This window comes from Pteropus medius, unplaced genomic scaffold, assembly GCF_902729225.1.
Source record: "Pteropus medius unplaced genomic scaffold, Ma_sr-lr_union100, whole genome shotgun sequence".
Classification (NCBI taxonomy): domain Eukaryota; kingdom Metazoa; phylum Chordata; class Mammalia; order Chiroptera; family Pteropodidae; genus Pteropus; species Pteropus medius.
The window spans coordinates 9,848,193-9,875,236 of NW_024346062.1; the positions used below are offsets into that span (position 1 = coordinate 9,848,193).

A 27,044-nucleotide genomic window follows, 5' to 3' on the forward strand; every position below is an offset into this window, starting at 1 on the left:
GGAAAAAAATGACATGTAGTTATGCACCTGGGCCTTTATATTTCTGTATATATAGGGACACAAGCAGTAGACTTAAAATGATCTGTTTATTGATTTAACATATTTTTGAAGCACCTAGTAAGTACCAAAAATTGTGCTATGTGTTCTGTAAACAAAGACACGGTATTTGGTCATTAGAAACTAACAGTCAGTAAGGAAGATTGACAAGTATTTTTTTCTTCGTATATGGCAAATTAAATTTTAAAAAATCTAAGAAATGAAATAAAAAATAGGTGCTGTGAAATACTTTGAGACATACGATAGGCATCTCACTATAAGAACAAAATTGTTCTTCTAATGATAGTTATTAAACCTGCACATATGCACTTGCCTAAGATTTTTAACAAATTCTGTTGAAGTACATGACACGTGCACCATAAGATAGTGCTTTAGAGAACCAGAGTGAGAGTTTAGAACTGAGGTATAATACTAGTAGTGTGTGGTGATTCTCAGTACAGCTTTGAGGATGAGAGATACAAAGCATAAAATATTCCTTGGGTGGTTTACATTGTCTTTGTTTTACCTCTCTTTTCTTTACTGTCTAAAAGAGATAGTGTAGAACATTTCACCCTAAGTGCTTGGAACAGCATTGACAGAAAGTAGAAAAGCTTATTTACTCAAGGTATGTCTGTCTCACAGAGAACATCACCATTCTTCAGTTACCAGTTGTTCGAGATAAAGGACTTCTTGGAGACATTGCCATTCACTTGGTAGCTAAACCCAATTTCTTACTGCATGCCAATAATCAGGCTACTGAAAATGAAGATTATGTGCTGCAAGAAACAATAATAATAATGAAAGAAAACATCAGAGAAACTTTTGTCAAAGTTGCCATTTTGCCGGTGAGTCTAGGCTGCAATGAATATGATTATATGTCTGAGTGGATCTACAATTTCGTTAGGTGGGTAGTTTTAATGAATAAATGAATGAATAAAATGCCCAAATCAATCTGGTTATTTTTATTGTTGGTTTGGTAGGGCAATATTTTCATTTAATGATACAATTACTTGAATCAAGATTAGTCTTCAGGTGGCTTAGATCTGGTTTTAGCACTCTGTCTCTCATAATATCTGTAATAATGCATAAGAAGCTGAAAGTGGTTAATGTTATCAATAATATTATAAAATTAAATATTGTATTTATATGTTATATTATAAATAATAATAACTATTATTTATATTCTATATTATTAAATAAGTATATTATATAATAATACTAGTGTACTTATAGCGGTATTAGATAATAGTGGCTTCTGGAGAGGACCTTTTAGGAGAGACATATGAAGCATTGGGCAGAGTGAAAGTTCCTTTTTCACTTTTTTTTAACATCTTTTGAAATTTTTATTACCTATTCTAAAATAAGGTAACAATATTTTAAAAGTTAGTTAAAATATTGGATTATGTCTAGTTTTACAAGTCTAGAGCTTTCGCTTGTAAGACATATGTTGCATTTACCAGTTTCTCCTAATTTTTTTTTTTTTTGGTGGAGGTGTTATATATGTAAAATATACTCAACAGGATATGGTCAAATGTGGGATAGAATTTTTTAAATTATTTTTTAAATTATTGTTAATGAGTGTGAGGCTTCCATTGAAACATCACCATTAAGCTTGAATATTCCTTAAGATTCAGAAATCGTCAGTGAGAATATATTAAAATAGAGAAAGGAATTTTTTTTATGTGTGATAGAGCTTTCCATTCCTATGGAAAGTCATTTGCTTTTTGCTGAAAAATATCAAATTTCAAATGCAAATTCAATATATTTAAAAAAAATAGTAAAACACCATTTCCCTCCCCTCCCTGCCACCCCACCCCCAGGATGATGCTCCTGAGTTGGAGGAAGGATTTATTGTTAACATCACTGATGTATACCTGGTGAATTCCGACTTCTCTGCAGGACGGCCAAGTGTGTGGAGGCCTGGGATGGAAATAGTTGAGATAATGATTGAAGAAAATGATGACTCCAGAGGAATTTTTAAGTTTCATGTTATCAGAGTGAGATGAACTTTTATACATTTATAGTAATACAGAAGCTTGTGCCTACTGATTTAGCTAGGTAGTATATTTTCATCAAAACAAGTGGTATTGCTTATAAAGACAGATATTTATAAATATCTGTCTTAAAATTTGTCTTATAGACTTAGTTCTCTTTGAGCTAGACCAAAAGATTAAGTAGATTTTGTCTTACATTAAATGTTAGTATTCTGAAGACCTATTATGTATATTTATATCTGTGTATAGATTTCTACTTTGAAGGGGGAAGTTATAACAGTGATAAGTAGAAATAATAAATTTAGAAAGTGATGACTTATAAGAGTTACTTTTGTCTTGCATTTTAACTTACGTTATTTACTTACAGGATGCTGGGGATGTCATTACCGCCTATGAGGTGCCTCCACCCCTGAATGTCCTTCAAGTTCCTGTCATCCGGCTGGCTGGAAACTTTGGGGCAGTAAATGTTTACTGGGAAGCAACACTGGACAACGCTGGCCTGGAAGACTTTGAACCATCTCATGGAATTCTTGAATTTGCAGATAGACAAGTATGCTGGTTGTGAACATATTAGGTTTTTTGTTTGTACTTCAAACTTTTTATAGGCATCACCAAATGATTATGCAATAGTGATTGCTAAATAGATTATACTCTAAATTTCTCTGTTAAGCTATAAAGAAATATTGTTATTTAATGTATAATTATATAATGGACTTATGAAGAAGGAATATCAATGTTCTCCAAACTTCCCCACCTGATTCTATTTTAAATAGGGATTATAAAAGGATAATAACTAGCTTAGAGGTACCTAAGAGCATGTAAAAAAACTGTCTGATGAACTAGATTATTCATATGAATTTTTGGTTCTTTTATTTCTTAATGTTTGCAAACATATTTAGGATTTGCAATAAAAGTATGCACATTTATTACTTAATATCCCAAACCTCTTTTACAATTAAAAGACTAAAATGATAGAAAAATAACAAAATAGTTAAAACTGGAAAAAATTAAAAGACTATATTCTAGATTTGGGCCAATCAATCTTAACAATTATAAAATATTCCACAAGAATTATAAGCTTGGCAAACAAAAGGGCATTATGTAAGAATATGATGTCATAAATTTTTAAGTCAGTCAGTAGGAAAAGCATGTGAACAACTATGAAAATGTTAGTAACTTTGAATAACAGTATCAATCTCCATGAAGTCTGATTTTGCCTAGATTGATTTGCATAATGTTCATTAATTTATGAATTGTCCCTAGGGGGACAGTAATTAAAGCTAAAAAATAAGCATACAAATCTAAATTTTCCTATACATAAAGGCCTATTATTGTTAATATTTGAAATTATGAGTTTTTAACAACTTTAGAACTTAAAACATTTTCTTCTAAAAGGAGAGGAAATGCATATTTTTATAGTAAATGCAGAAACAAATTGATTTCTCATTGAAGTAGCCTTCCATCTTTAGTAATATTATCAACACTTTATTCCATGCATGAGGCTGAAGTTCTATTAATTAGCAGCATCCTTAAGATAAATAATATTACTATATTTAACATTTTATGGGGAAAATGTTCTGTATTCCACAGTATAGATTTGAGGTACAGACATTTTATTTTATTTATTTATTTTATTTTTTCATTTTATTTAGTTCATATTGAAATATAATTTGTATTTCCTCCACTAGTGACTTTTGGAAGTAAGGAAAGCATATATATTCTCAGAGGTGATGAAATTATTTGGCAAGATGCTTTGCCACTGATGTTTCACCCAATACTTGACTCTTCACTACTCTGCTTCATCCTCAGTCTGATCACACATTTGCTCTTTGCCCTGGAACTTGAGGTGCAGACATTTTAATAAGGTTCCATTTTAGCATTTGATTTTGTTCAGGTTTCTGCCTCTCCAAGTGTAACATTCCAGATTTCTCACTTTTCTGTGTTATTAAATTAGAGGTTTTAGGTAGGTTTAAGTAGAAAAACTTCATTTTCTAGTAAATGTCTGTGTCAAAGTATTAAAATTTCTCACTGGGATACAGAAAAAGACTTTAAATATGGAGATATAGCTGGGATATTTTTATCACCAAAAGTGAAATCACCAGCGAGAGCAAGTTTTACTTATTTAATAAATTATAAAAACTTTTAAAATAGACCCAGATAAATGAACAAAATCTTGATCAACATTTAAGGACAACAAATTTGGGTTTTCCTCCTGCCTTTCTTTTCTCCTGCATTGCAAAAACAATTTGAAACCAAAAAGGGATTTATTTGAATTGTAGAAGACAATGATAATTTTTATGTCATATAATAATAATACTAAGTATAAAAAAATTTGTTTGTACAACAGTTACTAGAGCCTACATGGGCTTTTAAAAATTTTCGTTCAAGAATAAGGCTTCATTGTTTTTTGGATCAATAAATAACACTATAGTTTATTACATATATAATTTCCTTTATCTTGAAAATAATAGACTGTGAATTTCTGACTTTGAAATACTATAAATATATGTGACTTTAAAATGGTATTATGAACATAACAGGCAAAAAATCCTTCATTTTTCTTTTGTGCTGAGTTTCTAAGTTTCAACTAAAAATTTAAACTATATATGATCAAATATTACATTATATCCTGTCTCCCTCCTTTATTCTTTCTCTTTCTCCCTCTTTTCCTTCTTGTCTCTTCTTTTGTAGGTTACCGCAATGATAGAAATCACCATAATTGATGATGCTGAATTTGAACTCATGGAGACATTCAGTATTTCCTTAATCGGAGTGACTGGAGGTGGCAGACTCGGTGATGATGTTGTGGTAGCTGTTGTTATTCCACAAAATGATTCTCCATTTGGAGTATTTGGATTTGAAGAAAAGACTGTAAGTTAAATATATTCAGGGTGGTGGTGTGGTGCCCTCCCCTAGGCTAATTTTTTATGTCATTTTTAGCAAAAAGGTGTCTTTTATTTTTAAAAATAACTATTATGCTTCACTTGTGATTCTTTCCTCAAGAGTCTTGAGTTTGCTGTTGAATTAGGGTCCAGTCCTCCAACCTATGCAGTTTGATAGTGATCAAAACTCTTACATTGGGCAGTTACAAAGGGGAACAGATTCCTATTTATTGGGTATAATAGACTAAGATATACTTTTTGTCCATACATCTGTTCTCTGACTTCCCGGCTGCCAGACCAGTTTCCTGTTCACAAGGCAAGATTCTATCATAGACCTGGTGTTACATCCCAAGATGGATTTAGCTGCAGAAGTTTATATTACCTTCCCTTCTGGTACGCTGTCTTGACTTATATTGAACAAAACACCACAGTCACCCAGCTCATGTGTTTCTCTGTATTTTTTCTTTCTTCTCTCTTACTTCTCATTGGCTGTCTGCTTCCAGGACCTGGAAGAGGGAGCCCAATAGTTATTGGTTCAACCACTGAGAGAGAAAAAAAGCTTAATCAACCATTTGTGCCGCCAGGTTTAGTGACCAGTGCTAAATTACCTCTACATTTCAAATATAAAATAAAGTACTATAAACTATGTCATAATTATTATTACATGATGTCATAATTATTACGACTTTACATTTCAAAGGAAAATCTAAGATGAAATAATCATAAAAATATTTAGATAATTCTGATATAAACAGTCAGTTTTTTGGCTCCATATGTCACTATTCCCTTTGTTTGTTCACTTATAGGTAGTCAATAAGTCACCATAGATCATTCTAAATAATAACAAATTGCTCTAATTGTCCATTGAATGCCTTTACCGTTCTATGGATGTAAGGCTAGGCCTACAACTTGCCTGTCACAGCTGGGCTTCCCAGATGCTCCAGAATTTAAATATACCCTAATAATTGCCTAATGATTTTACAACTTAAATCTTAACTTCATAAGAAAGTAGAAACCATAAGAGGGATAGAAAAAGCTTCTGCTGGAGCCTAATGACTTTTTTGTCCTTAGAAAAAGAATAAGCAGAGTGAGTGTAAGGAGTGGTAAATTCACAAGAGAGTAGCTGTGACTGTTTCCCAGGCAGTGTAAAAAGCCTGAGAAATATAAAAATGTATAAAGAAGGGAGTAAAAGTATTTATAATATTACTGCCCTGAGGTAGACATCATTAACATTTGTATTTCCATCGAAGCTTTCTTTTTGTGCATATACGCAAGGAAATATTTTAATACATATGCATATGTAATTTAAATTTTATAGAATGCCTCTTTTAGCTTCTGAGGTTAAATAAAAGGTTCAGGGTTTAGTAATAAAACCTCATATTGATGAAACTTTATAATAATGTTTTTCCTCTTAACTTATGCTTTCGGACTTAGGCACTGGACAGTGTTAGGGAAAATGAAGCTAGTACTAGTAGTAGGTTGTTATCAGCTTTCTGTGGCTACTTTCCTTATATCCTATCTTTCTTACTGCCAACAGCTCTTGATAACATGGAGTTTATCTTTTAATATATATCTAAAATATAAAATATTGTGCACACAGTGAACATTCTGTTAGCATTATTTGATGAAACAGATTAGGTTCAGCGTTGAGAGGAGGTTGTTACTATAAATCTGTCAAAATTAATAAGCTGCTCACAAGGGCAATGTGCTAAGTATACCAAAGCACTAGGAATAGCAGAGGCTCATGGAAAGCTACTTGTGAAATCTAAACTGTTATTAGCTATAGAAACAAAAAGGACTTACATATGCAGTTTGTTTACAGTGGATTTTTTTCTTTCTCACTTTGTTTCTTATTTAATATTTCCGACCTCTGAGGAGTGGTATAAATAGCACTGAGTGTGGAGTCAAAACATCTCAACTAGATTCTAGGCTCCTCTTCTCCGAATATGTGAATATATATCCGGCCCTCAGATTTCTGTGAGGCTTAAATAAGATAAAGAATGTATAAGAATTGACATATAATAGAAACTCAATAAATAGCACTTGGCTCCAAATCCCTACTGTTGGCACGAATTCAGAATCTCATGGAAAAAACAAAACAAGATTAAATTATATGTTTGTTGGTGTCTGTCTGTCTTGAAAATGAAAGCATTGTGTTATATTTTGTATTTATGTAGCAGGTAGATGGTAAATGCTCAATATGGACTTTGCTTCACAGAGTCAATATATGTAATTCAGTTGAAGCAGTACTCTTAATACAAAATGTACAAAATAAATAGTATAGGTACCTTCACATACTGAATTTTTTTCTCTTTGTCATGTTAGTAATAAATTCTCTTTTAAATTTGGACTTATTAAAGTTGGCAAACTTCAGGTAATTTAGAGGGCAGTTTAGGTCTGTGGGATGCCTGACTGTCATAAAAAGAACCCCCAAATCTCACTTCCTTAACATAGTCAGAGTCTATTTCTTCTTCATGCAAGAATCCTATATTAGTGTTCCTAGTTTGGATCTTACGGACACCTATAACAGACTCGTTCCATTGTGTGGCTCTGTCCTCCTCTGGGTCCTGGGAGTCCCTTCTAGTCACCTGTCAAATGGAGGAAGAAGGAGTGAGGAAGATTGCGTGGGAAGTTGATGGCCAAACTGTTAGCATAAATCACTTCTGCCTATATTCTTTTGGCCAGAATTCAGTCACATGCTTTACCTAATTGCAGGAGTAACTAGGAAATGCCAAGTAGCTGACTGTCTCAGACAAAAAGGAAATGGAGTTTGGTAAAACATTTTTTTCTGACACATAACATGGATGAGTTCTAAATTCAAAAATTGCAAATGAAAATAAGATTCTGTTTGTTTTTCCAGCTCCTTTTTTAACCTTACTGGATTTTCTTTCTTTCAGGTCATGGTTGATGAATCCCTTTTATCTGATGACCCTGATGCATATGTGACATTGACAGTCGTCCGGTCCCCAGAAGGAAAAGGAGCGGTCCAACTTCAGTGGACTATAGATGAGATGGCTAAAGGTGATCTCAGTCCTCTGAGTGGGACACTTCATTTTGATGAGGTATCGTCACCATCAGGACTCTGAGAGTTTTTCTCTAATTTGTCCTTGTTTGATTTTCTTTTCCATAGCCTTACTTATGAATGCCTATGATAGTATTCACTATGTCTGGACTTCTTTTGAAATTATATGCACTGTGGCGGGGAGAAGGGGAGAATCACACACACACACACACACACACACACACACACACACACACACACACACACACAAACAAGAGAAAAGAGCTTTCAACACCAAACAACACAGAAACAAATTCTTTTTTTTCTTTCAGTTTTCTGATAAGTGATTAAGGAATTAATCAGCAATGCCCTCTGGCAATCGATTTGTCACTTAGACATTCTGCCACCATTCTTGAGGTATTGGTTACTCTAATGACGTTAATGATGTCAAGCCAGATGTTGCAGATATTTCATCCACTCATTTCTCAGATTCTGATAGATGGTGACTCAAGAAATACCCAGGTTTCATGTCCTAGCCATGATCTGAAAACTTCTCATCTGGCCCGAGAGGAATTTAGAAAGTACTTTAAAATTTCTGTAAAGATTTTCCTCAGTAATAATGAGCAGTAATTTCCCAATTACCAGATTCTAAGTGCTAGACCTACTTTCCAGAAAATTAGAAAGGTTTTCCGGTTTTGAGCAGGACATTCAGACCAAAATGGTCCATAGTCTGATCTTTTCCCCCAGTAAATAAGGCCGTCCTTTCTCAGAGTTATTTGCAGGAAGGATGGGTTTGTAGGTTAGTCTGGAATTGACTTTCTCCATCTAGTTTTTTGATCAGCAACCTGGTACACTTCATGTACAACTGCATAACAGCCTCACTGTTCTGGTTCATCCAGCTTTGACATACAATGTCTCATCCTAATGTTTTGTAGCTCAGACACACAATCAGAGTCTCCAATTCAAAATATGCAGAAAGTAAAGTGGATGGCAGTGATTCATTGCATCTTATGAATTATAGATTTTTCCATGAATACATTTAATAAGGTCTGAGACAGGAGTATACATTTTCTTAGAAGCTCTTACAAAATTCTTATAAAAGTACAGATATTGTAAAATAAGAATCAGGAACTATGAAAGAGAAAATTGCTTGGATGAAGCAATTAAAATAATGCTTTTTTAATATTAAAAATCTCAAAGAAAAATGCAGTTGCAGAACTAAGATGTACACGAAAAGGAATAAACAACAGAATTTAAACTGCAGAAAATTAATCAGTGATGCATAGGACAAATTGGAGTTGTTTTATCAGCATGCAGAGGAAAGGGTAAAGATAAAAATGATATCTGTCATGGTTATATCTTTGAAGTATTAATCTAGTTGTCCTCTCTATATTTGCTTTCCTCTAATCTTTCTCTTCCAGCCTGTACTGAAAACTTAATAGATGTTCCAGGAAATTAGTGAGTTAAGTGTAAGATAAGAAAAGGAAGGAATCATAGTGAGCATTCTGGAGATCAAAACCCGTGGAATTGGAAGGAATTGGAAGTAGGAATAAGCGGAGGGCAGAGTCAGAATGGGTAATAGGAAGATAACCTTAACCTTCATAAGTATTAAACCTATGACCTTGATCTTTACATCATTCTGTGACCATTTAGCTCTCTTTAAGAGATTCGGTTTTTAATGATTGAAAATTTTCAGTAAATTTAGAGACTATGTTATTTTTCTCCCCTTTTTCCTGTTAAGAACCTGAACAGGATTTATAGTCAGAGCTAATTTTTTATAGTAATACTCTTTAGAAGCAACTCAAAATTCTTGGAGACAAAAAGGATACACTTTAAAAAATGCTTATGGACATAAACATCATCATGCTAATAAAAACATGCAAAATTTGGCTTTGGTCAATCTGGAAAATGTATTATTCCTTTTATTCATTGTAGACTGAATCTCAGAAGACCATTGTACTGCACACACTTCAAGATGCTTTGTTGGAGAAGGACAGGCGTTTCACCATTCAGCTGATATCAACAGATGAGGTAGAAATATCTCCAGTAAAAGGTAAGAGAAATTCACATTTTTTTAAATTAAAAAGTAGATTCTCAGAAAAATGGTTTTATGATTCCTAAAATCTTTACAAAAATATAAAGCTGTCATTTTCCACCTGTATTACAGCTAAAGAATTTTTAAAACTAAAATCACAATGCCTGGTCTTAGTAAGGCCATACGTCAAATAAAGATTTCATACAACTTAGCTGTGTGACTTAAAAAAATAAAGGTGTTTATTTTAGCAATGTTTGTCAAATAAAATCTGGAGGCTTCCTAAAAGATCTAAATATAACAAAATACTATTCAAAAGGTTATGGCAGCAAAAGCCTTAATTACATTAAAAATTCAGAACACAATTCCATGGGTAATTCTTATGTTAATAAAGCAGGCTTAATAACTACATGTTCATGTAATCCCATTTTTGCCATGTGCATGTCATAAATATGTTTGGAATTATTTACTTGCAATGTTGATAGTGGTTTTTGAATCCCTATATTTTTTACTCATATTTACAATGACCTCATATTACTTTTGTATTAAAATGTTATTTTTAAAAAGCATATTATTATGCCTATTCCAGCGTATCTTTACCTATTTTCATCAGAAAGTAATTAGATATTTTGACATTTCAGAAACAGACATAATTTTCATTGGCTATGATCCATATGAAAATTTGTTTCTTAGAAATGGAGAGAAAGCATTAATGGTTCTAAATGATTTCATTGTGGTACAAACAATAGTAACCATAAAAAAATGGCACAACAACTTTAATATGAAAACTTATTTACTGCTGCATGTACTTTTTTGCCATCAGTAGCTCCATCCTATCTATACTAGGGTCTGTGGCCAGAAAAGCAGAATTCTGTGGTCAAAGAAATTCTCAGAATTGTAGAGTATCACTGTATATACCTAGGATAGGTAATCTTGCATTTTTATCTGGAGTGCTTTCCAACAAGCCTGTCATTGAGAATCATGTCATTGCACATTATTCTTCTGTAAGCCAGAAGTTAGCTCGGTTGTCTGCATCATCTCAAAATACATGTGAGGGTTAATGTCATATAGGATAAGTAGATACAAGAACAAGTATATACCAGTGGATCATGGTAAATCATTTATTAATATAAAAAAGTTCATAATATACTTCTAACTGAGACATACTTGCACATGACAAACCACTCTTGGTTTCATTAATCCATTGTCATAGAAAGTGAGAGTACAATAATCCAGTCCTTTGTTTCACAAAATTCTAATGTGTGCTTTTGGAAACAATTTTGAAGCTACTGCCAAATTATAATATGACTTAAATTACTTGATATGGTTTTTATTTCTATTTTAGTAGGAATTTTGATATATTCTTAGAAATGCTTATAAGCAAATAAGTCAGAAAATTAAAAATAAAAAGTACCCCAAAGAATTCTTGCTTTTGCCACATAACTAATAGACATAGCCAGCCAGATAGCCAATTACAGTGAGCCGCAAAATGGTTACTGTAGAAGTGGATTAATGCAAACGGGAGAAGAGTACGTGCTTATCATGGGGGTGATAGTGGAATTATTACCTACCTTCTCCTGCCCCTTTCACTAAAATGTGATCTCGGACAAACTATTTGTCTCAGTGTCTTGAATGCCTCAGTATGCTTAAACGTCTTTATCAGTAAAATGAGGATAATTCTGGTACCTAACTTGTATGATTGTCATGAAGATTAACTCATAAGATTAGTATATGTAAAGCACTTAGAACGTTGCCAGATATATACTAAGTGAATACATGAATTTGCTACATAAGCTGTACATGTATTATCTTCATATTAGGTAGCGCATCAATAATCATTCGGGGAGGTAAGGGAGCTTCGCAAGAAGTTGGGATAGCGCCATCCTCTACTCATGTCTTCATTGGGGAACCTTCAGCAAAATATAATGGCACTGCTGTCATCAGGTAAGGACTTCATCATTTTTCTTTGCCTAGGGTAGAGTTTTATGTAAATAATTAGTGTTTTTATGCCTTAAATACACCGTTCTCAATACATACATATTCTTTAAGCATTGTTATTTGATATGTTTGTAACAGCCTGTGAAGAGTAGAACACATTTTTGGTAAAAGTTGAAGACATACCCTGACCTATCTTGAAGTTAGATCATGAGGAGGTGTCTGTTTCTTGGGTGATTTGAACAACCCATGCCAAGGACATCTGTGTTTCAGACCCGTCTATCACTAACCATCTGAAATAAGAGAGTTACTTCATCTCTGTCAGCTTGTGTGTCTTAGCTACAAAGTTATTCCTTAGAAAGTCACCTGGAGCAAACATGTTATGATCCTAAGTATCCTAAAATTAGGGCCTATTGTATAACTATAGGATGATCATAGGCAACTTTATTATAGATTTTCTCATGAGGATTGGGACATCAAGTATTAATGAAGTAGCTGAATTTGAGTTAAAACTTTACCTTTTTGTTAGTTTTTCCATTAGCATTGCATGTGTGAAGTGTTTCCTGTTCTTTGGAGAGCTTCGTTAGGCTATTCGTGTTTAGTACCTTGTGTATTAAGTGCAAGTCTACATATTTTTTTTAAATTCCTTTAAACCTTCCAATTTTAGTGTTCAGCTTTTGCCAGTATTATCCTCCAGCAGATTTATATGAGTTTAGTACTTTGAGTGTTATGTTGGAATTATAAGACTTTCTTTTGGTTTATAGTTGCTAGATAAGGTTATTTAAATGTATAATGCTTCTGAAATACATGAAAATTGTTTATTGTTGAAATACATGGGAAATATCTGGGGAAAGTTTTCTTCAATAAAAAACATATTGAATATATATGTGTGTATTGTTGTAGCCTTGTTCGTGGCCCAGCGATATGGGGGGAGGTCACAGTGTACTGGAGAATATCCCCTGCATCCACAGGGGAATTTGCCGAAACGTCGGGAAAACTGACAATGCGAGATGGACAGTCTGCAGCAATCGTAGTGATAGAGGTATTAATATTACTGGTTTCTGTTACGCCCTTTAGGGGGGTGCGTGTATCAGGTGGGGTCGTAGGAGGTGGTTAATATCCAGGGTTTGTTGTTGTTGCTTATGTGATAGGTTTTTTCTTTAAATATTATAGATTCTGCCTACTAATGGCTCTCTTTGTTCTTCTGTAGGCTTTGGATGATGACATTCCTGAGGAAAAGCATTTCTATAAGTTTCAGCTCACTGGAGTCAGTGAGGGGGGGATATTGAGTGAATCCAGCAGCACTGCCAATATCACAGTGGTGTCCAGTGACTTTCCCTATGGCCGATTCGCCTTTTCACGTGAGCAACTTCAAGTGGCAGAAGAAGCACAAAGGGTAGAGTGTGAAATCCTTTAACTATGAAGTATCATATTTTTTTTTTATATTGTGAGTGATCTTTAAAATGTGTTTCCTTGTTCATATTCCAAAGTTTTCACAAACCGATTAATTAGCTTCTAACATTTTTTAACATGCAATTTATATACTTTTACAAATTTATATATAATTTAAACATAATCCTGGTAAATAGAATTAGAGGCTAAATTAAGTACTGTCCAGTAGATTAATCATCCAAGTCAAAAAAAAAAAACAAAAAACAAAAAACACCTCTTCTCACCTAGGCGAACATCACAGTCGTCCGATCAGGCGGATCTTTCGGCCGCGTGAGGCTCTGGTATGAGACCGTGAGTGGGACAGCAGAGGCGGGCTGGGATTTCATCCCTGCACCAGGGGAGCTCCTCTTCGAAGCACAGGAGATGATGAAAAGCGTGCAGATTGAAATACTTGATGACGGCCTTCCTGAAGGCCCGGAGGAATTCTCTCTAGTGATTACTAAAGTGGAACTCCTTGGAAGGTAAAGTAGCAAAGAAAAATAGGAAAAGAAAATAAAACAGAAAGAGAGAAAGAGTAAATGCTAGGTTGTGTAGGGATTAATACTGATCTGTAAAATAGTTCTTTCTCTACTTTTTCATAATTTTATGTGACATTTGAACAAGGTAGGAAATTATGACAAAAACTATTAACTCTGCATTATCCTAAAATATAATTTTTTTCCTTGAAAGTTGAAAGCTGTGTTTTTGTTGTGTGAAATCACTCTGGACAGCCCTGAGAATTGAACATGCTATGGGTGTGTAATAATCTGGTAAGGAAATAGGGTAATTGTTCTCTAGGTCAGAGGTCAGCTGGCTTTGGGGAATTTGCTTCCCCCGTCTCCATCATTATACCTGCGAATGGGCTGGAGTGAGAGATTTCTTTTTGGAATCTCTGAAGACTGTAGTATCTTCTCTGTGGGTGAATGCTTGCCTAATAGCTGTTTTAAAGTGTAAAAAAAATTGAATCAGAGGATGTCAGTCATTAATGTGCCCCATGTTTTCATTGAAGATCTAGAATTGACCATATGGAGGCCCTCTCATTCTCTGATTTAGTGAAAGTGACTTGATTGACAAGGGTGGGAAGCACCTTTATCGAGTTCCTACATGTTGAGCAGCCCAGGAGAACCTCTGCACTGACAGCTTCTACAAAACCTTCAACTAGAATAACATTTGCATTTATATAAGTTCTAAAGAGATTTTTCTTGTGCATGAAAATGTTTTTGCATTTGTTATGTAAATGCCATGCTTTTAAAGCTTTTTTAAACTATAATATTTCCTGGAATGACTTAGAGTACATATCATTCCTCCTGGGAAAAAAATATTATGGGCTTGCATACACTTCAAATCTTAAATTTCCCCTAAAATGATTGTGTTTCTGGTGATGAGAATGAATTTGTACTTATACTGAATGTGTTAAAATTTGAGCTGGCACTGACTATTTTAATTAAATAGGTGAAATTTGGTATCCGTGTTATTGACCAAGTAGGACTGGTGGCATTTGCCCTCTTTGTAAAAAAGCAGCTCATACTTAAGTTTAATTCTGAGGAAATAAGTTTTTTCTTCCAGATGAACTTCTAGACTTCCTTTGTTCTGTGAAGGAAGGTATTATAAATCTATTTTACCTAGTTGCTGGAAAATTTACTGCTTTGTTATTAAATGATGATGATCAGTTTACCTACAGTGCATCTCAGACTACCGCTGTTAACCTTATTGTTTAGTATTTTAATTCCTAGTTTTCTAATTTTGCCTTACATGTAATCATATTAACCAGCTTTCAACCTTTCAAAACTAGGTAGAGTAAAACATGCCAGGTAAATAGAATTTAGGAATTGAAGGAAAGACTACAGTGGTTTAGTGTCATCTTTTAGCTTTAGGAATTAAAATGATATAAAACTATGGAAGTGAGAACTTTTCTTTGATGGGAATAATATCAATTTTTTAAAAAAATGTTATTTGCGTAAATATGTCATCAGATAGGTAAACTATCATTTATATTAAAGAATTGATTATAATTGGTTTCCACAGATATTAAAATATTTTCTTGAATCTTGAAGGTTTAGTTTGAAATTTCTTTAGTGGCATGCCACTCATTATTTCTGTAAAGTAACTCTTTCAGCCTAACACTGTAAATGTTGATGTTGAACCCTGCTGGTTTCCATCTCTGAATGCACTGCAGTTTAATGTACATTCTTATTTTGGTCCATTACTGTAGTATGTGATCAGCAGTGCATTCCTAGCCCCAGAGGTTCATTTTACAACTTCTTCCCAATTTACTTATAGTTTTATTATCTTTCCAGTGCCTAAATTTAATAACTTTATATATTAGTTTTGGTTTCATGCAGGCAATGATAATTGCGAGCAGCACAGATTTCTGTTTCAAACATCATTTCAGGAAAAGAAAAAATATTTTAGTGTTGGGGATTTTTAAAAGTAGTAAAATGCTTCATAGGACTATGTTATAGGAGCTAAGAGGACCCTTCACTTCATGCTAGGCAGTTATGTACTCATTTTATTTTATTTTTTATGACTTTGAAGAGGGTATGATTTTACCATCCAAGAAAATGGACTTCAGGTAGATCAGCCTCCTGAAATAGGAAACATCTCCACTGTCCAAATCACAATAATGAAAAACGATAACGCAGAGGGCATCATTGAATTTGACCCAAGGTATACTGCCTTCGAAGGTAGGTTCGGTAACTTTATTTGTAAATTTACCATCGCTTTCTGAATTACAGTGTACCTGAGCATGACGTTTTCAGTTTGAATTCCTATACGTAAATTTTTCTCTGATGTGTGTGCGTGTGTGTATATACATACATACGTATATACTTTTATATGTATTTGTATGTACATTTATATATTTATACATTTATTTTAAAAATATATTTTTAATTACTTTTGGAAAGTATTGAATTTTACTTATGTGTGCCAAAGCTGAATGGTTAGGAATGAAGCAACTTAGGATTATTGAAATATTTTTATTTTATGATTAGAAAAATCAAGGAATATCCACTTTTTAATGAAGGATCATTTATTTGTATGGGGCACATACAGGAAGACTGACTATGCTAATGATTAAATAGGTTATTTAAATTCTAACTTACACTGTTCACTATAATTCAACTTGTGACAAACTATACTCTTTTTTAAGAAATAAGTCACAAAAATTTCACTAATCATTTTTTAAAGTGATAAATAAATGATGGACAAATTGAATGCTTGTATTGTTCCATTATATTTAATTGCCACATTTAATTTGACTGAATTTTATAAAAGTTGGCTGCTTCATCTGTCATACCAGTTAATTACAAATTCCTCCTACAGTGGATGAAGATGTCGGGATGATCCTGATTCCAGTGCTGAGGCTGCATGGAACATATGGTCATGTGACAGCTGATTTCATCTCTCAGAATTCCTCTGCAGCTCCCAGCGGTGTCGATTATATATTGCATGACAATTCAGTCATTTTTCAGCATGGGCAGAGCTTAAGTTTTATAAATGTCTCCATCATTGATGACAATGAAAGGTAATACTATTTAATGATATCAGAAATAGAGTACTTCCCCCTTATCCATGGGGGATACGTTCCAAGACCTCCAGTGGATGCCTGAAACTGCAGATGGCACTGAACTCGATAATATACTATGCTTTTCCCTACACATACATACCTATGATAAAGTTTAATTTATAAATTAGGCACAGTAAGAGATTATCAACAATAACTAATGATAAAATAGAACAATTGTAACAATATACTGTAATATAAGTATGTGAATGTGATCTGCCTTTCTCTCAAAATATCTTATTGCCCTCTACTCATCCTTCTTGTGAGGATGTGAGACAATACCATGCCTACATGAAGAGACGAAGTGAGGTAAATGACATAGGCATTGTGACCTAGTGTTAAGCTACTGTAAAAGTTACTTAAACAGAGGCGCCGTGATACTGGGACAATTGATCTGATAACCAAGACAGCTACTATGTGCCTAGCAGGTGTGTAGTGTATACATATGCTAGACAAAGGGATGATTAATGTCTTGGGTGGATGGAGCAGGTCAGTGGGAGATTTCATCACGCTACTCAGAACAGCGTGCAATTTAAAACTTATTAATTGTTTATTTCTGAAATTATCCGTATAATATTTTTGGACTGTGTTTGACCGCGGGTAACTGAAACCTTGTAAAGCATAACCTTGAACAAGGGGGACTACTGTAATATGGGCATATTACATAGAGCATGAATATTGTGTTTTAATTTTTACCTATGTTTTTCACTGATAATAGAATTTTAGATTATACATGTGCTCATTGAGAAACAAGTGAGGACTTTTAGGGGTGCTGGGGTAAGGAAAAAAGGATTGGGAGACCATTGTGATTGTATATGTCACTTTTTTCAGAGGAAATAATTTTTGTTCCCTTTAGATTTGAAAAATCGAATCAGAATGTGGAATCATTGTGTAATATTTTAATGCATTAAGCAGTTACAAAGAGGGTCTAATAACAGCCAGATTATGTAATATTGAAGTTGATCATTCATGCTTCTAGCTGAGCACCCTCTTCTTCTCACTTGGTGTGTGACTACTGTGCCTTGAATATGTATGACCAATTTGGAAAATGAGTAGTTATTTGGATTTTAGAAGCATTTTAATATGTTTAGACTAACAGAATTGCTTCTTGCTATGCAGTGAATTTGCGGAGACCATTGAAATTCTGCTTGTTGGAGCTACTGATGGAGCAGTGCTTGGGCGCCACCTAGTGAGCAGAATCACAATTGCCAAGAATGACTCTCCTTTTGGTGTTGTAAGATTTCTCAATCAAAGCGAAATTTCTCTTCCTAATCCGAATTCCACACTGATTTTATCCTTGGTACTGGAGCGGACTGGAGGACTCTTGGGAGAGATTCAGGTAGAGTTATTATTTTCATAGTTTTAAAAATAATTTCTGATAGTTGAATTTGGAGTTAGATTTTCTTATTCATCAAATGTGTTCATTTATTTATTTACAAACAATAATGTTTCTTAATTACTTAGTAGGTATAAAATAGCTTCCAAGCCCTGTGAGGTACATGAAAATATGAGGCATACAGCTGTCCTCAGGGAACACTTGAGAAATTAAATGATGAATTCTGATAAAATGCATTAATTCAACAAGTATTTGTTAAATGCTTTTCATGTTATGGGCACTGAGAACACACTGGTGAATAAGACAGAACTCATCTCTGTTCTAGTAGGGTTTTCAGAACAATAAACAAATAAATAAAAATAAAATTATTTGATAACACGAAGTGCTTTGCAGGAATGCAAAATTGAGACAGTTGCGGATGACCTGCCGGCTACTCTAGTTTGGATGATAAGAGTGTGATATTCAAGCGGAACGCTGGATGATTTGAAATAAGTGGTCACATTGTTAGGGACAAGAACATTTGGGCAGGGGGAATAGCCAGTGCAGATCTACAAGCCTGGCATGCTTGAGGTCCAGAGAGATCCATGTGGTGGGGGGCCTGGAGGTGCTGGGATAACAGCACAGGATAGATCAATGGGGTTAGTAGATGTTTGATCACAGGGATGTCTTAAAGAGGTTAACGATTTAATGCTAAGTGCAGGTAGAATGATGTTAGAAAATTGTAAGCAGGGGACTAATGTCTATTTCACTGGTTGGTTATTTTAAGCAGCTCATTTATGACAACTGTGACGAAAATAGACTGTCAAGAAGCCAGATTAGAAGCAGAAAGGGCTGTTAGTTAGGAGGCTCTTGCCCACTCTTGTCCAGGCAAAGCTAGCAGCTCAGACAAGGGTGGAGATGGAGATGGTGAGAAGTGAATAGACACTGTGTTTTGGAAGAAAAGTTCATAGAACTCTTGGAGGCTGGGGAAAAGAAAGGAATTGAGGATAATGTATGAGCAACTGGTTAAATTACAGTGCTGTTTACTGAGATGCAGGAGCTTGGTGCGGGGATGTGTGGGATTAAGAGTTCTGTTTTGACCATGTTAATTTGAGATAGCTACTAGACATCCCATTGAAGGGACCAGGTAGGCAGAGCGATGTGCAAGCATTGGTTCTAGAGTTCAGGGCTACAGACTCAGAAGATGTGGACACATATGGAGGCATTTGAAACTGTGTGGCCTAAGCAGAGTAGAAAGACATGTGAAGGATAACAGACTTGAGCCCCAGGCTCCCAGCATTTAGGGTTCTGAAGAAGGAGAGCCAGCCAAGAAGATTGAGAAGTAAAGGAAGAGGAAGCCTAGTAAGGTATGTATCATGTAAATATTACATAAGCCAAGAGAGACAGGATGCAATGTTTTAAGAAAAAGGAGGTGGTCAGTTGTGTCCAATGCTGATGAAAGATAAAAGAAGCAAAGAGAAGTGCCCAACTGTCATTCTTCATGGACATGAAAAGTGTACAATTTTAAATTACAGAAGCTTTAAAAATACATTCATTATAAAAATTTGTTTTTAATAATAATTTACAAAAATTTCTGTTCATTTTTTAAAAAATTTATTTATTTACATTAGTTTCAGGTATATAGTACATTGGTTAGACATCTATATAGTTCATAAAATGATCCTCTCAGTTGCTCCCTTTCTCCCCTGGCCCTCCACTTAGCCATCGTATTAATGCTACCTGCGTTCCCTCTGCCGTGCTCCCCATCCCCGTGCCCAACTATCAACTACTAATTTGTACTTCTTTAACACTTCACCCCATTTTCCCAGACCCCCAATCCCCCTCCCCTCTGTCCGTCACCAAATTGTTCACTATATTTGTGAGTCTGTTTTTGCTTAGTTTGTTCTTTTTGTTCCTTAGATCACTTTATATTAGGAATTTATTTAAGTATATTTAGAAGAGGTTGCACACACAGTAGACTTTTCACATGGTTTTATTGTCTTATTCAAATAGGTTTTGGTTGCAGAACCTGTGCACATAGGAAGACAATGTTGTACTCATTTATTTAGAAAATATTTCTATTTTTCCATTATGTATGTGTTTAAATATGTACTTTTATATTTTTGTTATCCTGTGATGATGAAAAATGACCAGAAATTTAGAATTTTCTTTTCTTGTTAGACATTTTTATTCATGAAAACTGATATTCTGTAGGTATGCAGTTTATATTTGCAACTTGAGTTGATACCTAGGAATTTGCTGGAGATATTCTGGAGTAATTTTCACATATATGTATATGTTTTTTTTTCTAATACTCCACATCCTGCAGAGTACTTCTTAGTTTAAAACTGATCATCTCTGTTAAAAAAACAAACACCCTGTAGGTGAACTGGGAGATATTAGGACCTAATTCTCAGGAAGCATTACCAGCACAGAACAAAGACATTGCAGACCCAGTGAGTGGGTCCTTCTACTTTGGAGAAGGAGAAAGTGGCGTGAGAACTATAATTCTGAAAATCTATCCTCATGAAGAAATTGAAGTTGAAGAGACTTTCATTATTAACCTTAAACTTGTGAAAGGAGAAGCAAAATTGGACTCCAGAGCTAAAGATGTTACATTAACAGTAAGTTTGACTTTATTTTCCACAAATTTTTGAATTTAATGGAGTTATGAGAAACTGAATTTACATTTATCGAAACTCTACAGGCTTATGATGAATTGAAAGTTACTAAACCAATGAAGTCAATAATTCCTATGGTTGTTATATTAGTTTCTTACATAGTCTGATTATGGGTATTATTTTTTTTAAAGGCTTTATATAATGAGAAATAACTTATTTTACACTCTTTAAGGAAATTTGGTGTTTTGGGAATATTTGGCACTATCAGGGAGGAGGTATTTGTTATATCATCTTAAACACTGGATATCTTTGCCATCAACATACATAAAAAGTTTTAACTAGTTACAAGTCAGATTGTTTGAAGGAAGAATGGCAGTTGCTTACTTAGCACAACAACGTGTTGAATTAGATCTGAATTTAGTATATTTGGTATGAACCACCCAGTCCATCGGGGGCAGAAAGTGCATGGACCAGGGCTACTGAAAACAATGCAGAGAACTGAATATCTTCTTTTAAGTTTGGGAAATACTCTTGTCTGGGGTCAGTATCAGTCAGATTTCTCCAGAGAAAAAGAGTAAGGGTGGGGTGGGTGAGTTTTGATTGCTTGTGGGAGTCAACAAGTCCAAAGTCTGTAGAGCAGTCGAGAAGGCAGGAAACCCAGGAAAGAGTTACCGTTGTGGTCCTGAGTTTGAATTTTGTGGGGCAGGCAAGCAGGCTGGAAACAAGCAGGATTCCTAAGTTTCAGTCTTGTGGCAGAATGCCTTCTGGAAACCTCAGATTTTGCTACTAAGACCTTTAACTGATTGGGTGAGGCCCACACACATTAACCAGAATGATCTACTTAAAGTCAACTGATTGTAAATATGAATCACATCTACAAAATACCTTCACAGCAACATTGAGACGAGAGTTTTACCAAGAAATTGGGCACCATGTTCCAGCCAAGTTAACACATAAAACTAACTATCCTAAGGCCTATGGGCTTCTCTCCATATGGTATTATAACCAGTAGAAAAAAGTTAGCTAAAGTTAACCAGTTAAATAAAACAAGCATAAGGCAAATAAAGATAAATTCAGGCATCAAAGTACTGTCCTTTTGAGATTCTGCAAATTGTAGTTTTTTGGACACTTACCCCATTATTCTTAGAGATTAAAACCTGCTTGTTTTAGATAACAATCAGTATAGTAAAGGTTTTTAAAAATTAGGTAGCTAGGTAGATTATATTCAAGTATTATTTCTATGTTTCTTTCACTTCTTCAGCTATCTATGTATTAACATGTTGGATACTATATTTTCATTCATAATGATACCCATCATCCACTCTGCATTCTTTCTATTTTTAGATACAGAAGTTTGGTGATCCCAACGGAGTGATACAGTTTGCTCCAGAATCTTTATCTGTGAAGACTTATTTGGAGCCATTAGCTCTGGAAGGGCCCCTGGTCATTACTTTCTTTGTCAAAAGAGTTAAGGGCACTTTTGGAAAGATTACGGTATCATTTTTCATTTGATTTTTGAGCAGCAGTTTGCCCAACAAACATGGTTGAGAGAGACAGAAAAACTGCCTTGTTCTGGTTAAAATCTTTGATAAACTGAAGTGGCATGAGTTTTCAGAGAAGCTGAGAAGGTTCATTTAAGTACCTTTGAGCACTCCAGTCAGCATCACCTCTAGCAATCTCTAAATTCTATTACAAATAGATTAAAAAGATCTTAATCACAATTAATTATGAAGAGCATGACTTAACTATTTTGTATTTTCTTGTTTGCTATAACATGAAGGTTTTCCTACTTAAATCTCTCAATGATTTTTGTAAATTGCTTAATAGATTCTTTAGGGCTTTATTTCTCAATGTAATTTTTCCATTTAGCAACTGATTTCTAAGACAGAACATGCCTTTGTAAATAATCAGGATATTTTTCTAATGGGTCATAGTTACTTGTTTTCTAGAAAAACATTTTGTGAAATTTCTCTATAAAGTTACCTCTCTTCCTGTAACTTGTACTTGTTCAATTGAAGCTTTATGGTTTAGAGGCCAAAAAATTCTGGGAAAATAACTTAATTCTTGAAATCTTATAGGTATTTTATTTTGGTTGAAAAAACAAAAACAAATTTTGATGTGAAACGTCAGATTATTCACTTTTTACCTTTAAATATTGTCTGTGGTTCATTATTGAAATTGTGGTCCTGGCCTTTTAATATTAACTTGCTCCTCTTTATCTCTTCAAATTGTTATTATTTTAGAAGCAGGCAAAATGAGATTTTTATAATCTTGTCCTGCAAAATTGCAGATGACAGCCTGAAAGAATTAATATACTTTCATGATGCTGACGTCACTCCCCATACTTTCTCAACTAACTAACTGCTTGGAGAGTTTGGCTTTGAATAATGAGTCTCAATTAAAATTTATTTTTTGGATATTATGGAGGAAAACTAATTTAAAGGATTTTGATTTAAATTACTGAATTATATAATGTTGTTGGGTTTTTTTCCTTTTATTTAAGGTTTACTGGGAAATAAGTAGTGAATTTGAAATGAGTGGAGACTTTCTCTCTACAAAAGGATTTTTCACCATTGCTGATGGAGAAAGTGAAGTGAGCTTTGATGTTCATTTGCTACCAGATGATATACCTGAGGTAGAGGAAGATTTTGTGATCCAACTTGTTTCTATAGAGGGAGGAGCAGAACTGGATCTGGAAAAATGCATCACACAGTTCTCTGTTTCTGCAAATGATGACCCGCATGGAGTGTTTGCTCTGTATGCAGATCGCCAGTCAGTACTTATTGGGCAGAACCTTAGTCGATTCATCCAGATTAATGTAACCCGGCTTGCTGGCACGTTCGGAGACGTGGCTGTTGGATATCAAATATCATCTGATCCTAAGGAGCAGCTGATTGTTACTGAAAATGCAGAGAGGCAGCTGGTGGTCAAAGATGGTGCCAGATATAAAGTGGATACCGTGCCGGTAAAGAGTCAGGTTTGTCAGATTTCTTTAGTTTCCTGATCATTCCAGTCAAACTCCTTTAGGAGAGCCCTTACTTACCTCATGATCAGTTTAAATCTTATTCATTGTTTAAATGTAACCATGAAAAATGCCTTGGAAATGCATAGTAATTATCGGATAATACATAGAATGAAATATTTGTATGCAGATTATAAGTGAATAACTATATTCCAACTTGGAGATAAAATATTTTTGTCTAGACAGTAGCAGGCATTTATTTAGTACTTACAAAGTTCCAGGAATAGTTGTAAGTACTATACATACATACCCTGACACACACACATGTGCACACACACAGACTCGTGAACGCACATACACACAAGATGCTTGTCGAAAGGAAGAAGTTTGTAAGCTTCCTTATACTCTTATAAAGGGCAGTGTAATGAGAGAGACTGATATGTCCTCCCTGTTTGGAGGGGCTACATGAACACAGAGACTGGCACCTGCTTCTCTCCTTGCAAATCTGGAACAAAGGAAGTTGGCTCTGTTTTTCTGTGATGGTAATGAAGAGAGGACAGCAGATGACTCTGGCAAAATTTGGGGTGCAGGTAATAAGGACACATGGATTTCCTGTGGGTCAAGTAGATACCCCAGCAATCTTTCTCAGTCAGAATCACAAAGTGATTTGAGTGACTCTGTCTTACTCCTCCCAAGGATGGTACATAACTAGTATCATTCTATATGCATGGGAGAGAAGTTAATTTATCTCATACATGGAATGCATTATGACACTGGGGATTAATTATCTCATGGTTGAGCAAGGCTACCCCACAGGGTAACCAGATTAAAGCCATCTTGAGAAAAATCTGCGGGGTGGATTGTGAAGCTAGGAGAGGGTCAGAAAGGTCATTGTCTCTGTGGAGGAATGGTGAAGAGTGGAATTCCGAAGTCTTCGAGGAATACCCACATCAATTCCATGAAAAGTTGAGCATTGGGGTGCCTGCCTTCGTGGCGGGATAGTGGTCAGCCAGCGTTAGCCAAGAAGGGACTACAGCAGTGAGGAAAGATTTTTGTCATTCTGTCTCAAAGCAACCCTCCCTTGTCCCAAACCTGAAGGTGCCAGAAGATTGATGGAAAAGTCTAAGGTGGAAGATTGGGGGACTGAAGGAGTATTGAAACGTCATACCATGACCCCTTTCCCACTGTAGACCTTGAGCCATGAATCCAGAAAGAACTGGGACAAAGAGGGGAGCTTTAGCTGAATGTGAGATGGAAGTTTTGATTGATATTGGTCTGGCCTTTACTTTTCTGAAAGGAACAGAAAGCTTTGAGATCTACCCAGAACACTGTCAACGACTAGTGGAAGGAATCCCTACAAAGCAGTTAACAGGAGAAAAATGAAGCAGTTTCCTATTTGTATTCCACTAAGTTTAGGTACACAGTAATTGATGGTCTTAGTTTCACATAAACTTCTGATCAGTAGAAAAATAGGCTGTCATTCCGAATAAGCATATTATACTAATTCGTACCTACTGTGTCACCTTTTGATCTTTTGTGTACCTGAGTCTTTATTTTTATTGTTTACTAAAGGAAAAAAAAAATGAGACTTCTTAGTGAGATGTAGGTTCCATAGTTACTCCTACACCTGTCGTGTCCATTTCTAACCTCCATTTTCTTTATCTCCAAATTCTCAAGACTGCGAAAAAGGGTGCAAAGCTGAGGAAATAAGAGGTGGATTAACTGAACCAGAATATAATTTTAAGTCTCATTTACAAATTAGAAGCGTGTTCTTTTTTAAATACAGTATACTTAAATTATGTGACTTGAAACATTTTCCCATACGTGTGTAATATCATCCTCTCAACACAGTCTCTGCTAATGAATATGAGGGGACATTTCCTTTAACTTTTCGAGGAGTAGCTTTGTATTATATATCTTGTATTTATAGTAAGATTTCATTTGACAATAAACATGCCACATTAAAGATTCAGTTATTCTATTTTTTTACCAAGCAATGTGGACAGTGCAAAATTTATTCTCAGACCATGTATAAGAAAACCAAAATATTTGATATGTATGATGTGGACTAAAACCATTGATCTGCCTAACTCTGAGATTGCCCCTTACAGTGAGGTCTACTCGGAACGTTTTGGAGGAGGTAGTCAGTCCTCTTTTTCACTTCATCATGAAAGCTTAATGGTATGGTTTATAAAAATACTTAGCTTTCGCATACCTTTTTGAATTATCATCTATGAATTTTAAATACCATCTTTGAACCTATTTTAATTATTTTTGTGATTACTACCTTTTTTCAATAAAGAGTAAACAAAAGTTTACTAAGTTGTGCATACCAGAGAAGGGCAAAGGGTCTTTGAACAAAGTAAGTTTCTATTAGGCTCTGAAAACTAGAAGACTCTTGACGTTGGTTTAACCTCAGAAGCTGAGAGTGTGAATCTTACTTTGCCTGGTTAACGACTTCTTATAGAGGTGTGTACTAAATGCCTGGCACACTAAAGAAACAAATCTAAGTTTAAAATAAGTTAGAATGCAAGAAAAATTTTATATTTATGGTTGAGTCATTGATTCAAACATTTATTGAGCACTTACTATGTGCCAATCATTGCAGGCAGCACAGCAGATACAAAGATGACAAAGGCACACTCCCTGTTGTCACATTACTCCCTGTCCAATGCAGGAGAAGGCCCTTTAATAGCCGGTTATAAAACCATGTGGATAAGTGGTGTTCGAGGGGTGCACAGGATATTGTGGGGCTGTAAATTCTATTTGTGCCTTCAAGAATAATGGGAAATTTGTAGGACGGTATTGAAAACGCAGTCCTGGAGCAGGGAAGTGGAAGGGTATATTGGAGAACACGACCACTCCTAAACACCTTCAAGCGCCTTTTCAAATTAATCCACCTGATTTTCTTCTGCAGGCAAAACAACTTTTCCTGAACCCCACTGTTACTCCTGTTCAACTTGAATGTTTAGTTACTGCACCCTGGGGATCTGTGTGTGCTGAATGAACAGAGAAACTGGGCGGGAAGACACAAATGACAGGGTGCCCAGCCCTTCATTCTTTAGGAATTAAGGATGAAAAATCTTTAGCTGCCCAGCTGGTGAACAGCATGGGGGCAGAAGGGGTATACATTTAGAGGAGAGGTGGGAGACACATGTTTGAAGTGAGGACACTGATTTATTTCTGTTTCATTAGTACTGGGCCTGTGATTCATGTTCAGTGAATGCCATTCTGAAACAAACGAAGACTGATAAATGAATGAGACATATG

The 27,044-nt window shown here is 34.9% G+C and overlaps 1 protein-coding gene across 1 annotated transcript in view; it reads left to right on the top strand.

The window, feature by feature from the left end:
- Positions 1 to 27,044, top strand: part of ADGRV1 (adhesion G protein-coupled receptor V1) — a 471,657-nt gene that overhangs the window by 145,239 nt on the left and 299,374 nt on the right. The window contains 16 exon segments of the mRNA XM_039875052.1: positions 679 to 881; positions 1,857 to 2,033; positions 2,398 to 2,580; positions 4,722 to 4,901; positions 7,810 to 7,974; positions 9,849 to 9,966; positions 11,766 to 11,889; positions 12,784 to 12,922; positions 13,091 to 13,276; positions 13,561 to 13,793; positions 15,847 to 15,995; positions 16,636 to 16,837; positions 17,996 to 18,215; positions 20,576 to 20,815; positions 22,157 to 22,306; positions 23,316 to 23,789. Coding sequence (XP_039730986.1) covers positions 679 to 881; positions 1,857 to 2,033; positions 2,398 to 2,580; positions 4,722 to 4,901; positions 7,810 to 7,974; positions 9,849 to 9,966; positions 11,766 to 11,889; positions 12,784 to 12,922; positions 13,091 to 13,276; positions 13,561 to 13,793; positions 15,847 to 15,995; positions 16,636 to 16,837; positions 17,996 to 18,215; positions 20,576 to 20,815; positions 22,157 to 22,306; positions 23,316 to 23,789 — 3,143 coding nt within the window.